Genomic DNA, 22,332 nt, shown 5'->3' with positions numbered 1-22,332 from the left:
TTTAATTATTTATTAAATATTAGTAAACTTTTTCGTAAGACTGACAGCTCAGATTGCATATAACGTGTGGTTTCTTTCCCTACGCTTCAATACACTTTTCTCATCCTATGGTGTGTCTACGCGGCGTATATTTATTTAGTGATGCTGTTAGTTATTATTACTTACTGATTGATATATAGTAGGTCGACCGACATTATTCGAATTCATGTTTGCTCGCTGGATTGTTCGATCCTCGTATCTTGTGCTTCCCTGGCTCGCCATCGGTCGATTCAGAGTGCTGCAATCATAGCTGTATTTTAACGTAGAATCGAGTTGCTCGAGAGAAAAGAGGGAGGACTCCGCATAATAAATATCGCGAATAATCATAAATAAATTCACGTAACAAAACGAATAAATCATAAACGAAAGATAAGCGGAGTCCCAGAAATGAAAATACCAGAAAGCAATATCATAAATTCATACTCAGGAGAAATCAAAGTAATTTAATTTAATGACGATAAAATAATGTTTTCGATAATTAAATGTAAATAAAAACACAGAGAAATCAGATTAATTAAAAAATACAGAAAGTTAAATAACACATAATATCAAGTACTTCAAAACTTAATTTAAAATATTGTTCTATTATTTATATTTATAATTTAATTTTAAAAAATCTTTCAATAATAACTGTTAATTGAATTTGATATTTATATTGTCACTTTGACATTTTAATTAGCCATTATTGCGGCAGCTTATCAGCCATGTATGTAACTAATTTTATACGTTTTGCTCCATCACAGGTGATAATTACCTGTTAGCGTTGTTGGGTGAATTAGGCCCTGAATTCCTGGCGGCGACGGTTTTCGTGACAAAGTCTTGCTCCTTCCAGCCGTGCTTCTTATACACATCCCGCAGTTCTTGATGTTGCCACATAGTAAACAATACTTGTCCTAAAAACACGCGTAAATACGATAATCTCTTCCTCTCGTATATACATATAATAATATAATAATGTATAATAATGTATTATGCGCACAATTAATTAAATCGGTTACATATTTTCATGATGCGTTTGTATTATCTATTTAGATAATTATTTTGGATCTATATCCTGCCGCAAAATGTTACCTGCAAATTTAAGAACGCGCGGCGTGTATTTCTGGCGTTGCCTGGTGATGTTCATCAGTCTGTCGACACCGCCGGCGTCGAGCAATGACCGCGAGAACTCGGCATTTTTCTTGATGACCTCGTTCAGAGTCGCGAGCACCGCGGCGATCGTGTCGTCGCTCGTGCCCTGATCGTGCTGATTATTTCCAGACGGTAGCTTCTGGATGAGATCCCTCATCGCGTATTTGCCTATTAGCTCCTTATTGCGTTGGTCTATCGCCAAGTTTCTGAGCGCGGTCGCAACCGCGCAGACTACTCGGTCCACCTAGCCGCAGAAAATACATTATTAGCCACAATATTCAATTTTACTTATTTTGAAGAATAATTGAATATCTCAGTCTTAGTAATACTTAAATCTATAACTAACTTAAGATCTAAATATCAGAAATTAGAAAAGATATCTTTCCATTATTTACTGCAGTAAAATATAATTTACGTATCATCCACTAATAGCTTTTGACAAATATAATCAAAATCTAGAAATATAAAAAATATAATTAAATATCGGAAATCTTTATATGCATGAAATTGTATATATGAAATAATAAATGTTAGTTTGAGCAATAAAGAAAATAAGTGAAATAATTAGATTAATGTTGGATAATAATTTCGTTGAGGCAGCCCAAATATACTCTAACTAATTTAATTGTTTATTTAAATTAGTTAAACATATATACATTTTATAATCCCGGGTCCCCTTTGGGTATTCACGGTTAAATATTTTACACAGCGTAATTACCTCCATTCTCAAGAGCTCCACTAATATAGGGAGACCTTTTTCCTTGCGTACGGCCGCGCGAATCTCGATGCTCGGCTGCCAGTAACAGGCCGCGAGATTTTGCAGGGCCCCGGCGGCGGCCTCCAGCGTTTCCGGATTCGAACACGTTTGCAGGAGACTGAGATACGATTGGACCACTTCCGGCTGCCAAAGCAATTCCATTCCCCTGACTGGCTCGGTCCGCGGACTCGTCGTACGTGACGCGGTGGTCTCCTTTTGGACCGGCTGACCGTCCTTCTTCTTCTTGCTCCCGCCGAAGCAGCCCAGATTCTCACCTACAGCAGAATGACAGAGGATTCGTATTAATAAGTCGCCAGGAAACTGAGAATATTATAAAGCCAAGAGGCAGTTGTCACATTGATTGATTTTTACTTGAGATTCGGGACCAGATTGATTTGTGTTCCAATTATCGAGTCGTTTTCCGTAAGATTCCTTATTCCGCGATATTGCATCTTGCAGCAGCGTTGCAGAGATATATTGAGCGATATTGAGAAAAGTACGACTCGCGTGTTCGTATTTCTAAGGCGCCTGTTACTTCTAAATTTTCTAACTAACCCGCTAACAATAAGTTAAACGAAATACTTATCTACGCAACAAACAAAATTAGAAACTAAACTGTAAATACCATAATTTGCAGCAAGCTCGTTGAATTTGTTCGTGGTCGGTCAATTTTGCTTTTCAATTTTAGCAATTTTGCAATAATACACAGTGTATACAGAGGTATAAATCATCGCTTGAAAACGTAGCGGTTACAACATCAAATAAAAAGAAAAAGAAATTATTTTTACAGGGAAAATATATAAACTCATGTATATAACGTGGTCAGCTTACGATCTGGCAAGGCGGCGACGCATGCAATAACTATGTTTTCGAAAACGGAAAACTAATAATTTATCAATGGAATTGCAAGAGGGGGCTTACCTTGACATAAACTGTATGCTAAAAAGATTGAAACACAGTTTAATCCATGCTGAACTAGGATTCGTAAAAAATCTGTATGATTCGTCAACTAAATTCCGAAAAATCAACCAAAAAGAAAAGGAACTCTTTAAGTGTTCAACTAGGATACATGTGTAATTAACTGTTGTCTAAAACAGAAAAAGAGACAGAAAACTCAACGGTTACAGACAGAGGTACGCAAAGATATACGGGATCGCCGTCGTGTATGTACATTTCCGGGTACACTGTTTATATCCATCATCCGTCTTGAAAAACATTAAAAAGCAAATTAATCAAAATTAAAAGAGACAGTCTGAGAATTAATTGTGGAAGGATTGTGAAAACGTACAGTTATCTATCTACGGGCAAACCATCTACTCTTATAATTGCAACGTTTTGCTATCGCCACTTTTCTAAGTACGTTATTTATGGTTTACGGAGCGATACAAATTTCGTCCTCACGCTACCTCACTTCGGTAAACCCCGCGGCCCCGGAAGTTTTAATCAAATTTAATACGCTACGTAAACTAACTATGTATAAACTACCGACTACGCGCCAGTAAAATATCAGCGAGCGGTCCGTGTCTGCGCGAAATGTGAGTGGTAGAATTAATGGTACAATTTTCATTCAGGCCAATGTTGCTTATTTCGCAAGCAAATGTAATCGTAAGTATTTTAACGACTCGCGCGTAAATATTTCACACGGTTTTCACGGGGGAAAATCGGAATTCTCGATAACGTGGAGATTTAAAGATTCAGATCTACGAAGATTGCGCGCGCGCGCTGAAACAAGAGATTTCGACAAATTGTCTTGTTTGAATTTAGCGTGAGATAATTAACCGTTCTTTTAAGGACGCGTCGCGACAGTTTCGCACAATGGCTGGAAAAGTGTCTGCAACAGGGAAGCTGCGTGTCCCCTCCGATCTAATTTCATGGTTGGTTTAAGGGGTGAATCATTTACCTCCTATCCTCACTCCTCCCTCCCAATCTTTACATACACACACACACGCGCGCGCGCACACACACACACACACACACACACACACACACACACACACACACACACACACACACACACACACACACACACACACACACACAAGCACACACGTACACACACGCGCAACGTCTGACTGTGGCCACATGCATATCGAGGGAGACTCGTGTTGTGGGAAAACATACACTCGTTCCAAAAGCAACGCTCGAGGTATCCCTCTGTCTTCGCAATTTATTTTTCCTCGTTAAAGTACACTATTAAGTACTACGTTTACATGTTTACGGTCTGTGCAAATTACTTTTATGATAAAATAATTTCACGATTGCACATTTATTTGTTTACTCTCCATACGAGGGATCTATACAAACGGCCCAATTCTTCAAGAACTCGTAAAAATTATTTCTAATTTAATTCATATAATTTAATTTAATTAAGCTTAATCTGATTGAGGGATATAAAAACACATTTCGGATTCTCTAATTTCCAAGATTTTTTTAGGTAAAATTAAAACCTCTGACGGAAGATATTCTTTGCTTATAATGTGATAATTAGGTGTGAAAAAAGTAAACGAAAAAGAGAGCCAAATATAAATTAAAGTAAACCTAATAAATTAAAACTGGGATATTTGTGTGTATAAAAGTTTTACTTTTATATCCTTCAATTAGATTAAATGTAGCTTAAATTTAAATTAAAGTGTATTAATTTTTTCCAGTTTTTTTTCCATCCCCCTTCGAAAAAGATAGAAAGAAATCTAGATCGCTGTCGCGCATCGAATCCTTCAAACAATTCTCTTATCGTACTTCCCGAGCTCACCTTTCGCGGGCGCGGTGACTCTGTTCTGCATCGTGGACTGGATCGGGTGTTTATCGTAATTGGGGTCCTCCACCTCCTGGCAGCGGTAGCTCAGATTCCTCAGGATGCACACGCAGTTCTCGACGATCTTGTTGCTGATGTTGGACTTCTCGATCGCCGAACGCATCACGTAGAGCAGAGCGTCCACCAGGCCCTCGCACTCGCGCAGGTTCTTCCGCGCGTACTCGCCCGCGCTCGATACGTTTCTCAGCACGCCGGACGCGTTCCTAAACACGGTGGACCAGCAGGTCTCGCCGCACGACGAGCTCGGGTCCCAGCCGCTGTGAGGTATTATTATGTTGTTCACCACCATCGTCACGCCGTCGTCGATGATCGATTTCTTCAGGTCCTGAAATTGATCGCCAGGTGTTAAAAGTCAGCACTCCGCGACCTCGAAGAGTCTCGCCCGATTAAAAGGTTCTGTTCTGATCGAAGTTATAATTAACTCGGTCACCTTGGGGTTTTTTATACCCCAATTAAAATCATTACATATTGCATATTTTTCATTGTTCTATAATTTATTAGTATTTGAGGACAATACGTATATAGATATACTCAATATTTTCTGAAAAAAGTAGAGAAAAACAAAAAAATATTTTTAAAAGCACATTAAAATTACTGTGACATGAGCTTTATTTTTTTTGACAGGTATAAAAAACAGTCCAGGTGACCGTTTCTGGGTTAAACGACTGAACCGCGAGTCTGCGTAAATAAAATTCTGTTTTGTTGCAAACAGTACTAACTATAAGACAGAGAGAGAAAAAGAAAAAGAAGTCATTAATATAAATAGATTTGAACACGCTTCTAGTTTTTATAACAATTTCCTGCGGTTCGGCGGGTCACTCACTTCGCACGATGACAGATTCCACAGTACCCCCGTAACCAGCTCCTTGACCTCCGCGTCGGACGTCCGTCGCAGCAGATTGATCAGGGCCGGCACGCCGCCCGCGTTCTTGATCGCGCGCTTGTTCTCGTCGTTCTGCCGGCCGTACGACAGATTCCGCAGCGCGCCGCACGCGTTCCTGTACACGTCCGGATTGTCGTGGTCCAGCAGCTGCACCAGCGGCGGTATGCCGCCCAAGCTGCGCGTCTTCTGCTTATTCGGGTCGTCCATGTAGCAGAGGTGCTGCAGATACGCGGCCGCGTTCGCCTTGATTATGTTGTTCGGGTTGCTCAGGAAGCCGATCACCTCGGACAGGTTCGGGTCCCGCCAGCGCATGGACTTCTGATCGTCGTCGAGCGGACTCGCCATACCCGGCACCACCGGATGACGCGATTGCAGTCGCTGCAGGTGCACCTCGTCCTCGAAGATGCCGGGCGGCACGGCCGACGTGAGGGGCACCCCCGGGTGACCCTCCTCGTAGCCAGGCACGTCACTTGGCACCGGCCCGACCCCCACGGCGGGCCCGTACCCCACGGGACCGTATGGCGACGGCGACACGTAGCCATAGGCCACTTTGCTCTCGTCTGAAACGGGACAGGCCATCGATTACTAATCGTGTTACGATCTAACGTCGTTCTTACTCGAAGTTGCCGTCGAACTAAGACGAAGAGTCTCACTCTCGGAGGCGCATAATTCACTTACGTTATCTTTAGCGATAACCGCTTATCTTCACTTCGGGATTCGATAGTGCTTTTCAAAAGATTCGCATAGGGTTTGCCATTTTAAATGGAAAATATCTCGAAAAATATAGAAGACATGAAAAAACGTTTTAAACAACTTTGGTTTGAAACGTTTTTTCGTATCTTCCATATTTTTCGAGAAATTTGTTTGGAACATTTAAAATGACACACTCTGTATATGCTTTAAAAAGATATAATATCGTATATAAATATAGTACATATAATATCAATAGTTTTACTCATTTATTAAAATTTTTCAAATTTTTAATCATTTATGACAAATATTAATTTTAATTGCAAAGAGGCACTTTATTTCATATTTTACGATTTATTTTCCATTTGACCTCGGAAATGAAACAGACACCGAAAAAGAAGCGATGTGATTCCAAATTAAAACCATATATACCGTTAAAAATGATATATCACGGGTCCAAAAATAATTTTATATCGTATTACGTGGCAGATTAAATGGTCTCTTATACGTGTCACATGTCTAGCCAAACGATCGTGAAAAGAAGATAACGTTATTTTTCAATCAGGTTTAATGGAATATGGATAGCCTTAATAAGTCACATAAAGTTATTAAGAGTTCGAGGGAGGCGGGGGGGGGGACGGGAAGTACTAATCTGCGTTTAGATATTAAAAGAGCCGTTTAACAGATGAGAAGGGAAAAACGGAGGCCGGAGGGACGCGAGTTAGATAAATGGTGGATGTGACCTCCATCACGGGGGAAGACGTTGAGAGGGCTCGCCGGGACCATTCGTTATTCCGCGTGTTGCCGATCCGATCTTGAGCGAACGTGAAGTAACGTCAGGAGATAATCGAAGTGAATTATGCGGCATCCCCCCGCGTCGTATGCGTAAAGCGCCGTTTTCGCCGTTACCGTTTTCGCACGTGACGCGATCTTAATCGCGGTCGTGGCGAACGTTAAAATCGAGTTCGCCGTCCCGGCGCGCGAGACCTTCTCCGGATCGCACTTGTTGGAGTCTCTCTGTTCACCTACCATACTGATCTCCAGGACCACCGGGACTCGGAGTAATGCGATAATGGTCCTGCAAAGCGGGGTTTAAGCCGGGGTCGATGTCGTTATAGCTACCCTCCACGTAAGGTGCACCCTTGCGCATGTACTCTACGGAAAACAGATCACCGTGTTTATGTTGTTATCGAAGATTCACTTCGTGCGTGCCGCCTCTCCTCCGAGACGTCTTAGAAACGAGGTATATATATAACGTTTTCGAAACAACGTTACGTTTAATAATCTCCCTCGACGCGGAGGAAAAATTTTTCTTCGAAATGATCATTTATCTGTTATAATACCAGTTGCTATTTTTCAATCATTTTACGCATATATACATACTTATTGGACAATATGTCAAATTAAATTGAATATATTATTTATTATAATCTATACTTTATCATTATATTACATATATTATAACAAATAATATATGTTAAATTTTATTTCGATATATTATTCAATAAGTTTCTATATATACGTATTATATTATTTATTATAGTATAATATAATTTCACTTGCTAATTTTAAGCTTTTAGATTATTATACATGTATATAACGATCTAGGCAAAATATCACAATAATAAATAATATATTTGCTTATTTCGCTCGTCGATAATGTTTGCGACAGTTGAAAATTACCAAATCGAACGAGAAAAAGGCACTGATGAGCTACGTACCGTGTGGCGGAGAAGCACGACTGTGTTCCGACGGGCTGTGAGGGCTGTGGGGAGAATGCGAGCGCGGCATGTAGATGCCATGGGGTCCCGGATACCCCGGCTGCGGCGGGTAACCCAGGTACGGGTCGTAATGGTCGAAGCTGACCATGTACGGATCCGCGGGGTAGCGGGGGTCCGCGTGCTGATAATCTTGTGACATCAACGGCACCGACATGTAACTGACCGCCCCCGGATCCGGCTCCATGTGGGAAACCTCGCGCACGACTTTCGTCACAGTCGTCACCTGAGGAAGGAAGCGGGGCGCCGTGTCATCGCCGTTTCTCTCTTTCGCGCGTGTTCATTCGACAGGATTTTTCGCCGCGCGAAACACGTACGTTAATATCCGCGTTCGCGCGCGTCGTACTACGATGCGCGTTGTACGAAATCCGATTATATCGACATCGACGATGGCGGGATTAGATTTCCGAAATGGGGCGCGACAAAAGTCCCGGTGATTTCGGATGAAATTCACTGAACAAATTCACTTCATTTTCATTTTTAACGTATGTACGTTTAGGCATAAAAAGACATTAGAGACAGATGTAAATAGAAAAATCGCTCTTGAAATGATATATAGATATAAAAGTTATTAAAACAAAATAAATATTATACACTGTTAAATTCAACATCAAAGTATACTGAATTTTTAACCATTCCTATAGGTCGCTGCTGCTCAATATATTAATTTAATTTAACGTTATTTTAACTAAAAACTAAATCAATGAGGTTAAAATAATACTACAATATTTTAAAATAATAAATTTCGACACACAGTTAAAAATAACCAAATTTCATCTGATTCAAGGTATTGATTTAAATTTCATCCTTTATAATATTTAACAGTGTAATAAAGAATTTTTAAATTTCCTTTAATGCAATGCTGCTTTACTGAATTGTGCTCTTATAATAACTGTCGACGGGTGAATAAACTTTCGGAAGAACGGGTCGCGCGCGAAATTTCGGAAGTATATCGGCCGGAGAGTCGGTCTCACTTGTTGAGAAGTCTGTTGCTTGTGGGTCCGGATAAGCAGCGGATCCTCCTGGACGGACAGATGAGACGAGTGCAACGAGTGGGTGTCCGCCTGTCCGTTACTTCCATGGTAGTCCGTGTCGCCCTGTCCGCTACGGCAGGTGAATCAGAGAAATGAGAGATCGACAGAAATTGCGTATCGTAGCGTTGTGTGATATCGCAAATTACTATACAGCGAGCTTACGTGTATTGCGGCATGTCGGGGGCTTTCTCCTGTAGGACGCGTCTGAAAAACGAAACGTTTCACTTTGAGACTCGCTATACATATATCTCGGCATGCAAGGAAATGCTTTATGAAATACTAACGTACTGTTTAAGAGAAGGCAGCTAGAAGAAAGTGAAAGAGAAAGGGGGAAATATCTTGCGATAATTGACATTTTATAATACTAGCGAAGCTATAATATAAATTCTACAGGGTATTATTTTCTGAAACAAGGGTAGCACTTTAATACTGACTGTCAAAGCTGTAATTTCGACATTGAGGCCTCTGGTAGGCCCAAAGTCGAAAAGTGCACGGCTGTTTATAAAACAAGAGTCACATTACAAAATGAGCCATAATACTAAAAAATAAATAAATATAAAAACTATAATATATTAAAAATTAATAGAGGTATAATGATCGACCCAACTGGCCAAGTTTTTTTGCTCAATACAACGCTACGTTTCGACCGTAGATTCCGGTCCTTTTCAAGCGTGTGCGTACTCACAAATATTGATTGGTCAGACATAATGTCCAAACTATGTCGAATCTAAAAACTAAGCAACACAGTTGAGAGCTCCGCAATAAATATAAAAAAATATAAAAAAGAATGTAAATAACTATATAAACTTGAACTTACATATTTGTGCGTTGAAATTAAAACAATAGAATACTTGTTAAACGGCATAATTCGTTGTGTCGGAGCCGTGCGGTGGCAAATTCCATACTGACAAACTTGAAAATATGAGACAGACGCGTGTCGTCAATAACAAACTATGTCGTGGAGAGAGAAGTGGCGAAGAAGGAGAAAAACAATTAAATTTCCTTTATAATGTGTTCGTAGAGAACATTAAGATTCTCCGTGTCCTTTTGTAAGTTAATGGTGTCATCGAATTTTTTAATAAAAAACATCTCCGCCAATTCCCTCTTTCTGATCTGTCTCTTTTTATGGATTACTTGTGGTTTTTTCCAATCGAAATCGTGCCCGTAAGATATTCGGTGCTCGCTCACTACGGACTGTTTGCCCGTGTGTTTTCTGACATCATTCTACCGGGTCGATCATTATACCTCTATTGATTTTTAATTATTCACTGGCGACTCAAGCTCTCCTGTTGTATAATATATTTATATATTATATATTTTATTATTACATTTCTAATAATATAATTTCAGATGGGACACAAATAAAACTGTCCCTCACAAACCGAAATAATCGATATTTTTATGATTGAACTAGAGCAGACAAATAAAAAATGAATAACTTGGTTTTTAATAGCGTATTATTTTTATACTTAAATCTTTTTAATATAATATAATTTATATTATTTTTTTAATGTCTTAATACTTAGTAAAATTGTTCTTAAGCGTGAAAATAAAACTATCACAGCCACAAATGGATATGACACTGATGACAGCGCCCTTGCGGAAACTTATGCGTCACTCAGATATGGTTGATATCGCAGTCAAAGTGATAGTTTTACACGGCGGTATTTCATTCATGTTTGAAATAATAAACCACCGATCAGATTATAGCACACGCAAGATAATTAACAAGATAATTACATGAAACAGGTTAACGAACTTTCAGCCGTATTCTTCGATCGATTCAGGATTGATTTCTTATTAGCGAAATCTTTTACCACGATCTATTTTGAATTTCTTTTAAATTAATATTAAACGAAGACCAATGTCTTGTTGCTTTATATCCTTTACATATATAAAAAACTGCTCTCGATATTTTCAAGAAAAATTGATCGAAGAACACGCGAATTATCTCATAAAACACACGAAAGTCGTTTGTGTGGCGACGAGCAACACTTTGCGCGCGCGTGATTGACGCGTAATGAAAAGCAAACCAAGTATACAAAACGAAGGGATGCACACAGCAGCTAGGCGCGACGGTGATCTCGAGGAGAATGATACTAATTGCGTCGGAGCATCCTCTCCTTCTCGGCCACGTCACACCGGTCATGCTAAATGATTGCACAAACATGCGTCGATGTGCGGGGCGGTATTACTCACTCCGAAAGCGTTAACGTACGTCTTAGCGGGATTTAGCGGGTTATTAGAAATTACGCGACAATGTCGGGTCAATTAGCGCTAATTAGGCCGCCCCGACAATTTAGAATGCGCGTTCGTAACGGTTTACGCGCGCGATGATATCCTCGCGCGCGTTATGGAGATCGGTCGCCGATAAACGCGGTCGCCTTCGTCACCCGTGGAAATTGACATCCTTTGTAAGGTTTTATTACACCAATTGTCGGGTTAATAAGATTACGCACGCGCGCGCGCGCGCGCGTAAATCGCCGTAGCGATAGCAGATCGATACAGAGAGAATTCGTAATTAATGGGATAAAATTGATCGTACGCTCCCGCGAGTTTCAGCGTGAGTAAACCGCATGATTAATGCATGATTATTCACCTCTGCGTGATCTCAGTGCGAGTTATGTTGTGCTCCTGTCTCTGCTCAATCCGGCGATTCACCAGCCTAATGGTTGATCATTCGCAGAATTATCAAAATCGTTCGTTCTCGTCTTTAATTCTCGCGTCTAGTGTCGTTGTAACTGTCTTTTTCGCCGGAGACGCACCATCGTGCGGCCTCGGGGGCTTTTTTTCAACGTTTACGATATTTAAATACGAGAGGAGCCGTTCTCGAATTAAAGGCAATTCGGCGCGGAGTTCCGCTGGATAATCCAGAGGAGAAAACGAGGCTTCGTTGTTTATTTTCAAGCCCGCGGCCGGAAACCCTTTTTAATCCTTCACGTTAGGTAACTTTGTAATTATACCTGAATTATCGCAAAGGAAAGTTGACGTCAAAGTCGTCAGGGAGTAAGACTGGAGTTTACCGCGAGAGAGCCCGAGAAAATGTTGCGCGAATTACTGGCGGAATTTATTGCGAATATATAGATATACCACAGATTGTTGAGGAAACAAAATGGAAATGCCGAAAATGGAAGAGTGTAATGATCCAGGGGAGATCTGCGCGATCGATGGTAATGAATAGCTTGGAGATGATATTACGACGAGACATACAATGTTAATTTCTTATCGTACACGATAATCAGGGAAGCGTGTGAGAATTCTGCCGCGGTTTTAATTTAACATAGAGAAAGACACTTACAGACAGGAGTCAACCAGCTGATTATTTGACATACCAGCTGATTTGTGTCTCGTGCTCCCGAGCAGTGGATGATGTCCCCTGAAAGAAGAAAGAATGAAAATGTTACTTCGGAAAATAATCTATTTACGTATCTTCCATCAAAAGTAAACTTAGAAAAAAGTTCTATCTATTTATACATGAGATTCTTATCGAATAAATATAAATCATAAATTAAAACGCGCATGAAGTCACGTTTCGATCTAATATAATAAAATCCGTATCGAGAATATTGCATTATCCATACTCCATAGATAGATACATAATTTGAAACTGACAAATCACGCGTTTAGCGTTAAATATATGAAGTTGAAACGACGACAGCCGAATATTGGCCGACGCGGTTATATCTCTCCCTCATCCGTTTATCGTAATTCTTTATTTGTATTATTATACCTTGCGAAGCTCTAGCAATTGATTTAGGCGCCGTAACCCGTAATTAGTTGTTGGTTCACCGTATAACGTATATCTCGCCCATCGGCGGAAAAATCCTTTTAATTCATCACTTAACACGTCCGAGACCTTCCGGGCAGCGATTAATTTCTCGCCCGCGGCGGACGCCTCTTTTTATCGCGCTTTTCGATTTATCGCGGATTTTCCGTGGCCGACTACAAAAAAATTAGCGCCCATTGAGAAAGTAAAAGAGAAAGAGAGAAAGAGAGAGAGAGAGAGAAAGAGAGAGAGAGAAGGCTTTGAGAATTATTGCTCGCAGCGCGAAATAAACTCGCGACATTCAATCGAAGATAGAAAAGAGATCGACGAAAATAATCCGGCGTGTTTCTCTCCCATGAGAGAGGAACTGTCGACTCCGCGAACGGACCGGTCGATTTTCGGAATAATCGAGCGGGGTTACAATCGAGCGTGAGGCAAAAACGGGACGGAAAACTCTGCTGCGCGCGCGGGACGGTCGGACCGATAATTAATTTATGCCCCAAATGCTTTATTAATGAGAGCACTTGATTGCCAGCGGCGAAATGAACACTGCCCGTCGCGGTGGAAAAATAACGAACTCCATTCGGGTTATCGTTTGACCAAGTACACAGTACACTGTATGAATTTGTGAAATCATAATTCGTTGAATTTACGCGGCGTACGTCTCGCGAAAAGAGTTTTAGTTTCGCGAGACGTGATGGCGCAGAATTTTCGGGCAATTAGACCGAGCCGGTATTTACGATTCACGATTAACCGTCCATAATTTTCTGCTTCTTATTACCATTTACCTCATTTACATCGACATTAATAATAATGTTTTTCATACTTGTTCGTTACGATTGGAAATTTTTACATTATGTGCCCCCTTCTATATTTTACATTTCATGTATGTAAACCTCTTTCCCCCGATATTGTAATTTATTATGTACATTGTATTGTGATTACTTCGTTATTATTGATCATTTCACAAGCCGCTGGAGGGGGAGGGGGGTACCGCAATTTCCGCATGTCGATGCTTCCGCAAACGCGGGAGTAAAATTCATTCTTAAAGATCCATCTCGTCGTTGCATGCAGGGAAAGAGTTAGAGAGGCGTTCACAAAGGCTCGCAAGATCGCGCGCGCGAGCGATGACAATTCTCGTGAATTAATAAAACGGTATATTAACAATCATGCGCGGATGGCGCGCGTCGCGCCGGAAGCGGAAGCGGAAAGAGAGGAGGAGGAGGACGACGAAGAGGAGACAAGCCCGTCGTTTATCTTCGCCATCTCCTGCCGCGAGAGGAGAAAAATCGCGGATCGTCCCGACTCGTTGAATCATATCGAACGGGGCCGTAATGCGGAAATTTAATGTACATACATCCGAAAAAGATATTAATTACACGAGTAAATGCGTCGCGTGAGAGATGGGCTCCCCCGTCCTTCCCTCCCCGCTCTCTGTTTGGTAATATATATCCTACAACGACACAGTGGCTTGCGCCCCGCATTGAAACAGTTGAACCGTTAATTACGACGGATATTCACCGGCGTTAATTTAAAATTGCCATTAACGCGCGCGCAATGATAGAAAACCAATTACTGTCGCATTTGAACGATAATGGGAAATAACGTATGGCGGGGAACGGGGGAAGGGCAGGGGGCAGGAAGTCCTCCGGGGAAACAGACGGATAGATAATCCGTTGTTAATTCATCCAATGCGTAATATTAATTTTTTCTTATCGGCAATAAAGATAATGCGAGAGTGTATGAAGCTTGTCACCGCAGGTGTGAAACGCGTGATCAAATATTTACGAAACAAGGCATCGGCCAATAGAAATCAGACATAGACTAGAGTTCCTATATAAGTATAGAGTTGTGCGAATACCGTAGCTTTGTCTCACTCCCACTAACGTCTTGCCGATAAATTGCGGACCAATGTACAGTATGTTACAGCTTTGTCTCACTCCCACTTATAGCTTTGTCTCACTTCCACTAAAGAACCGGAAGCGCTGATCAGGAAATAGCGGAGCCAATCAGCGAAAGGAACACCATTGGCTTAACTCTTCCTTGATCAACTCTAACATAGACACTCCATGCCTGCGAAGACGGGCGTTGATCACGCTTCGATCACGCGTTTCGCGCGCGGAAACGTTCCTCGGTCGCGGCCAGGAATGCAGTGAGCCTACAGAAGCCACGAGAGCGACACATCGAGCGCGATAATATTGGAACAAATCCGAAACTGTGAAATCGGAGCGATAGCTCCAAAGTTCGGAGCGAAGGGCGTCAAAATCGCCACGTTCGCGAATTTAATAAAGTGAAGAGAACTCTACCAACGACTATCAGTTTCGCGTTTCCTCTCCTCGTCTACGCGGAGTGTACTCCAACTGGGATATTGCGCCCCGACGCGTACAGAGCGGACCCCGGCAATATTGATACGAACCAGAGAGGAAAAAAAATAATCAGTCAGATCGGACGTAACATCGCGTTTTAGCTTCGAATTTGGAAAATCTCATAATATTTAAGCAGAAATAATGCGATATGAAAATTGAATAAGAGAAACACGCAACAGCATTTTGCTGCGAAGCACCGATTACTTTCGACCGCGTTTGATCTGCTTTCAACTGATCTCCACGTCGCACTCGATAATCTGCTTCGGGCTAATAATGTCCGCGCTGTATTTGACGATTCGCCGCGGATCGGCGGTTTTTATAGGATTTAGTGGTCGATTTTCGCTCCGCCCGCAGCGATTTTCGTTCGCGTATACGCGATTGATAACAAATTTTTCACCGCGCGGTCTCGTGATAATCCGGCTCCGAGCCCGAGGTAATAATGCTCGGCGTTTGGCACCGCCTCGGATCGGGACAAATTTTTAAATCGGATTTAATAATTTATTTCAAGCCGTCGACGTTCATTTCGCTCGCGGGCGCGATTGCAGGCGCGGACCTGTCCCGCTTCCGTTTGACGATCCGCGTCGGATCTGTAATTCTCTGGCGACTGCCGCGTGGGACCGCGGACGAGAATGTAGGGCGACGCCCGCCCGCGGGCGGATTTATCCCCGTAATGGTGTCGGGCATATTAGATTTTTTTTACACGTCACGACAGATTCACGAGCGCCTGCCTTTTCGCGTCCGCCTTTTCGCGGTACGGAGAGGCTCCGTTTCGAGGACGGAACGAAAATCAACGTTCCGCTGCCGGCGACGGCGATGGTCTCCGCGCGATCGACGAAGATTTCTCCTCCGAAAGGGGTTCTCTCGGCCGGAAAATTTCAGCGCGACAAGCCGACATCCGGGGGTCGCGGATTTTTAATTAAATTCGCATCGACCGCCTCGGCGAAAATATCAAACTTCGCATTAAATTTCTATTAACCCTTCGCCCGAACCCCGAGAGAATTTTTCATTAAAATTAATGTGCATTCGCGATTAAAATTCTTATTTCCATGACAATCGGAGAAAAAAGTTTTTTTAATTATCCTTAATTATATACTGGACTACCTTTATCTATCTTATATGTATATATTTAGTCAATATACTTCCTCTTAAAATAAGACTTAAGATCACGTTTTTATATATTTAAAGCTAATTTGAAAACGTTAAAAATCGCCTCTGTGCGTTCGCTCGGATAAACCGAGCTGACGACTCGGCAATTCTGGGTCAGTCTGCGTTTTCCCCCGGTTTTTCTCACCGCACTTTCGCTCCTTTATTATATCGCGGATTCTTTTCTTCTCCCCGCAGGCAGTCGGCAACAATCGAGTCGCACGCGCGTTACGATTACGATCGCGATTAGAAATTCGTATTTTTCCGGTCTTTGTCCGCGACGCGCGAGACGCCAGGGCGTCTCGCGCGCGGCCGATTCGCGGTGTGCGGCGTGTGTGCGTGCTCGAATGCAAAATAAAGATCTCGCCGGGCGATAATGGACGTACGTATGTAAATACGATATGTAATTACACGTAAGGGGGAGGCCGGTATTCTCGAAAGGCCGTACGCTGTCGTGTAATTTACCCTTCCCCTCCCCCTCGTACCCCCCTTTGGATTTCATTTGCGAAATAGCGTCGATCTGTCCGCCGTATGAACTTCTATCCCGCGGCACTCGCGAATATAAAACTCGCGACGAGAAATTTAAATGGCCGAGGAAAAGACTGTGTATTCGCGCAATCCCCGCGTGACTTTTCCCTTCGCTCCCCCCTTCGTGGAATTGTTAAATTCTCTTCTCGTGACAACGTCGCGTACCTTGGGGGCACGCCGGAAGTTTATTTATCCCCGTTTTATGCGGGGACACGGAACACGCGAGACGCGGAGAGATATAGAGAGATTTATAATTGACTGTGTGTGTCGAGAGTAAATATTTTTCCCCGATCCCCGTAATCGTTATCTCAATAAAATTTTGCATTTTATCCTTTTTAAACGTGTAACTGTTGTATGAAATTTTTTATGCTTTTACTGGCGGAATACTTCGATTTAAAAACACGTTAAATCTGTCTCTCAATCCGATAAATAATCAGCGAATTTCTTCCTCGAGAAATGTTTAATTTAAATTCAGCTTCTCCCCAAATTAGCCGGAGAGCATGTAGCTCATAAACAAGTGATTTTATTTATTTATTAATTAATTGTATTTTTTATCAAAGTGCACGCGAATTAATTGGTATCGGACAGAACGCGTAACCGGATTCCGTGCGTGTTCTGTCGCGATTGCTGAGCAAATCGCACGGAAAAACACGGAAAATCTCGGTTATTCGGTTCGAGAGAGAAAGAGAGAGAGAAAGAGAGAGAGAGAGAGAGAAGTCGAATCGGGAAACGTAAAAACGTGCCAACGTGCATTATATCGGTGATCGATGCAGCGCGAGAGTCCGCTCGATAAGAGCAATCTGTTCCGCTTCGAGCTATCCGTCACGGAGGGTGAAGGGTGGACAGGGTGGTGCGGGTGTAACTCGAAAATCCCCCTCTTTGCTCTCCGGTAAATCTCGCGCGATCAGCCTCGAACTCGCGTCGCGATTATTTCGTGCGCTTTCCCATAAATTTTCCGCGAAATTATGACGCGAAAAATCACCGCGGCGAAAACGACCGCCGCGAGTGCATTATTATCTTTTTTTTTTTAACGCGCAATGCGACATTGCGCGATTCTTCTTCATTATGCGCGAAACGCAAAAATATCCGTGATGTTGACGATTTCACGTCCGAGTAAATGTTTTTCCCGACGCGGACGTGGCTTCGCATTAATGCAATTGATGTTTTTTGTTTCCGTTATCGTGCTGGTATAATTCAAATTATTTGGCATCTTCCTGGCATACCTAACTAAGTTTAATTGACTCACGGATTTAATTGACTAACGAATTAATTAATTAAAAAAAAAGAGGTCTGATTGGCGTCTAACTGTCCCTGCAAATGCGTAAATATAATAGATATAATGATTACGGTTTATGTATGTTAAAGATTAAATATGTAACATATTTTAAACCGCATATCTTGAATGTAGACATATACATTTAAGTAATATATTAAGAAATATATATATATCTTATACATTTAATACCTTATACATTTAATATCTTATGTACATTTCAGACGTATATATTTCTTTAGAAATACGAACTTTTTAGGTTCAATTGTCAATTGACTTTCGGAATTAATTAATTTCTGTCTGGGCGAGAGAGCACCGTATAAAATTTAAAGATGGGAGAATTGATACAAATATATACGGTTACCTTGCGTGAGAAAGTTCATTCACTTTTTATTCATTCGTAAGTACACACACGTTTCGCTTATGCAACTCCTAATTATTACTCTTACTTTCAGTTATGCCATTGTACATTTTTATAACCGCGCCCGCGCCCGCGCCGTTGCGTCGCTAATTCGAGAGCAGCTGTACTCCTTCCGTTCCTCATCCTTCGAGGCCGGGACGCAGATGTGGGTCGGCCCGTGCTCATCCCAGGTGATCCGTCTGAAATCCGTCCCCGACGCGACGGATTTCAGACGTTCGTGTCCGTCGATCCAACCGGTCCATAATTATCTATGCACGGTCGGCTCTCCGCGCGGGACGTAGGCGAGGGGAAGAGGAAAAGGAGGGGGGGAGGAAAGACACTCCCGTCTGGGGAAAAAGGGCTTTTCGCCGAAGGAGAGAGTTTCTTCCTCCTGGCGCGATTGAGTTCGCACGGCGCGCACGAGGATGGGGGAACACCATCAATCAATCGCACGTTCTAGGAACTATCTCGCGATCGATGCCGGGGCCACCCCCGAAGTCCGGTTCCCTCTCTCGCTCCGTCGCGTTCCTCGACAGCGGCGGCGTCGCGGCGTCGTCGTCGTCGTCGTCGTCGGCGTCGTCGGTTGACGCCTACCTATCTCTACCTACCTATACCCTACCTCGGGTAGGTATTGTACGGTTTCGACATATTCTCTCTCTTCCGTCGTGCACGCGCTTTATCGCGTAACGCAGAATCGACGACGTCGGCTTACTCGGCTCGGATCCCGGCGCGGCGCGATTGCGACGTTTGTTCGAATTTTCGCAGATCCTTCGATCCCCCCTTCCCCCCTCTGTCCCCCCGGCGCGCGCGACTCTCGAGATGTAAATCCGGGAGAACGAAGAAGGATCGAGCTTCGCACTCCTCTCGTCGCGCGTACCCCCGTCGTCGATCTTTTTCTTCTGTATATTTAAAGTAGCTCGAAGCGCCCGGGCGACTTAATCCTCCGGTGGATTCTCTGGCGATTTCACGACGTACTTTGACGACGTCTCTGAGCTTTGTGTAAACGTCGGATCGTTTCAAGTCCTTTCCTATTTTCTTTTTTTCCCTCTCTCGCTCTCCCTCGTTCCGACAACTTTCTAACGTTTGTCTTCAAATTAAGGCCTGTTGACTTAAAGTCGAACTGAAATTACATCGGGAGCAAGATTTTCTTGCTCACCACCACCGCGAGACTTAATTCGCGAGTCTCCAGTTTTTTTTATTGTTACCCAAAAATTGATGTGTCACATTAATATCCCCATTTGCTCAAAACACTATCGATGCTTCTAATAAAAAAGTTTCCAACAAAAAGTTCTCATTAAAAAATGATATTCATCTAATAGAAAGCATATTAGACACACAGAAACGAGGTCTCCTTTCCTCGCAATGTCTTCGCGCGATAGCGAAGCTTTATTTCACGTTCACCCCTTACTGAAACGAGCGGGCGGTGTTCTCTTATAAGGGCGGGAGGGAGGCGGTGGAGGAAAGCCGGGACGGAAAAAGGGACGGAGTGCATCGCAGTGCGCGCACGCAGGAAGTAAGTACGAGCGCGAGAAGCGTGCAGCGCGTTGCTCGCGCGAGAGGAACGGGGCGGAGCGAAGCTAAAGGGTGACGAAGAATACTATGGGGAGTAGAAAGAGGCACACGCATACACACATACACGGGAGAGTGGACGAGGGGGAAGCGAGAGAGGGGGAGGGGGAGGAGGAAAGCAGACGACGACGGTATCGCGAGGGAATGAGAACTCCGCGCCGCAACCTCGTTCTCTATTCCGCGGCACTGGCGCGTTGTTGAAAAGCTGCTCTCGCCCTTTCTGAACTTCTTTTTCTCTCTTTCTCTCTTCCGTTCTTTCTCTTTCGTTCCCTTTCGCCGTCGGGAAACGGAACGATCGTGACCGCGACGCGTGCGCCGGCGTTCGGCAAAATTCACGCGACGATCTCAGTTAACTCTCGCGGGATCTGCGACACGCGCACGGGATATCTTCCTTCTTCCTTTTTTCAAGAAAATGAGAGTTCAGAAATGAGCGAAAAAATAAGCGAAAGAAATTGAATGTAATAGGAATCAGAAAGTGGGAAGGAAAAGAGTGATTTAAGAATACCTTTTTTTAGGTGTCATACTGACACTTACAACCGAGCGAAGAAACATTTCTTGTGCAAATGTGCTATTGGAAAATTAGAACGAAAATAGCTTTAATCCCTGTTGAACTTATCACGTGTAAATGTGATAAAGAAATTTTTTAACAAGAAATGAAAAATCCATGATATTCATTTCAGAATAAAATAAAAGTGAGAGAGAGAAAAAATCCGTACTAAAAATTTACTATAAGTGATAAAAACTTCATTTAAATCCTATATACAATTTCAGTCGATATGTATGAAATATGACAATTTCAGGAATAGGATATTGGCTTCGCTGTAACCGCTTGAAATCCGTCCGAGCCGTTCTCGTTATTAAAATACGAATGATTCTGCGAATACCACTTGTGACGCGTTAAAATTTTATGACACTGTCAATATTGCACTTGCAAATGGTGTTACGGGTACAGCGCCAGCGTAAGAAAACGTACGCGCGTTTGAACGTGTTCGGTTAAAAATCGCGTTTTGTAATATACGAGTGCCCTCGTATCGTCCGTAAGCTCGAACGTGCCAGATCTGCGCGAAGTGAACGAATGGAACGAATAATGAATGGAGGGCAATAACGTATCGATAATAACCCGCAGGCTTATACGCTTGTTATTAATACACGTCGTTTTCCTTGATTAATTCTTCCGCGTCGCGTCGCGTCGATCGATTAATACATAAGCGGCGGTAACAAGAGGAGTGTCATGGGCGTCGATGCGGATGTTCTCTGCCGGAGGATTCCGTCATCGGTCATTAAGTGATTGACGACACAGCCGCGAATATCCGCTCGCGGAAAAGCGATGCGACGTACAACGCGCCCGATCGAGAAAAATGTCGAGGGGGGTCGTCGGGTGGCGCGGGGGGCCGGTCCTCCTTGTCTCTCTTGTCCCTCGGCGCGGATCCCCCGGCCGTCTCTCTTTGCTCCCTCTACTAATCTCTCTGACTCTCCGACTCACGGTTGTTCCCCGCCGTTCCCCCGTTCTCCTTCCGACAGCGCGCTGTCGTGTCCCCCCTTCTCGCTGCGGCGTACAACGAGGTCGATGTGTGTTTGAATGAATGAACGTAGAGACATGGGAATGCACGCATGTGCGTGGCCCCCAACCAGACATCGGCGTACGTGCGTACGCCGTATATCGACGTATACCGGGTGTCCCGGGACCATCACACACACGCTCGTTCTTTCGATCGCTTTTCCTTTTTCGTTGGCGAATGTCCGCTTGACGAAAACGCCGAGACAGAAATCGAGAGAGAATCTTCAACTTTGTGTATAGAATTCCTTTATAAGCTGCGAAATAAAATTCCGTTGAAGCAAATTCCGTCCGGAGATTAGTCGAGAATCGCAATTTTGTTGCTTATTTTCTTTCTCTCTCTTTCTCTCTGCCCTCTCCCCTTTTCTTGTAATTTTTCCGAAAAAAAGAATTCTTCAAAGGTCTTTTATTTTCGGTGATTTATCGTTATAAAGAAGTGGAAGAGCATTCTCGAAATTCTTTTGACAAGAGAAAAGGACACCCTTTAATTTTGGACACCCCATGTATGCGTTTCTATGCCGGCGCACGAGGGTGCCGGAGCACAGGGTCGAAGAATGAGCAGGGAAGAAAATCGCAGGAACCCGCATTGACGGCGCCGTCATGTCGGT

General features: G+C 43.0%; 1 protein-coding gene across 7 annotated transcripts in view; it reads right to left on the bottom strand.

Moving 5' to 3' along the window:
* Window positions 1-22,332, bottom strand: part of LOC112461841 (catenin delta-2) — a 37,982-nt gene continuing 15,650 nt past the window's right edge. Inside the window, exons 2-13 of one of the 7 annotated variants that reach the window (XM_025027274.1) lie at window positions 12,423-12,500; window positions 9,287-9,328; window positions 9,065-9,194; window positions 8,034-8,316; window positions 7,342-7,467; window positions 5,563-6,182; window positions 4,677-5,064; window positions 2,849-2,866; window positions 1,889-2,202; window positions 1,111-1,414; window positions 794-932; window positions 1-289 (exon numbers count right to left, since the gene is read on the bottom strand). In XM_025027274.1, the coding sequence (XP_024883042.1) occupies window positions 148-289; window positions 794-932; window positions 1,111-1,414; window positions 1,889-2,202; window positions 2,849-2,866; window positions 4,677-5,064; window positions 5,563-6,182; window positions 7,342-7,467; window positions 8,034-8,316; window positions 9,065-9,194; window positions 9,287-9,328; window positions 12,423-12,454 (2,538 nt within the window). In that variant the 5' untranslated portion in view covers window positions 12,455-12,500 and the 3' untranslated portion in view covers window positions 1-147. Of the gene's footprint in view, window positions 290-793; window positions 933-1,110; window positions 1,415-1,888; window positions 2,203-2,848; window positions 2,867-4,676; window positions 5,065-5,562; window positions 6,183-7,341; window positions 7,468-8,033; window positions 8,317-9,064; window positions 9,195-9,286; window positions 9,329-9,408; window positions 9,731-12,422; window positions 12,501-22,332 lie in introns of those variants that run through there. The other 6 variants (XM_025027280.1, XM_025027252.1, XM_025027286.1 and 3 more) reach the window with 6 other exon arrangements.

The sequence above is a fragment of the Temnothorax curvispinosus genome, unplaced genomic scaffold (genome assembly GCF_003070985.1).
Source record: "Temnothorax curvispinosus isolate PA1 unplaced genomic scaffold, ASM307098v1 QBEX01001264.1, whole genome shotgun sequence".
NCBI classification, from domain to species: Eukaryota; Metazoa; Arthropoda; class Insecta; order Hymenoptera; family Formicidae; genus Temnothorax; species Temnothorax curvispinosus.
This window is presented reverse-complemented; position numbering and strand designations above follow the sequence as displayed.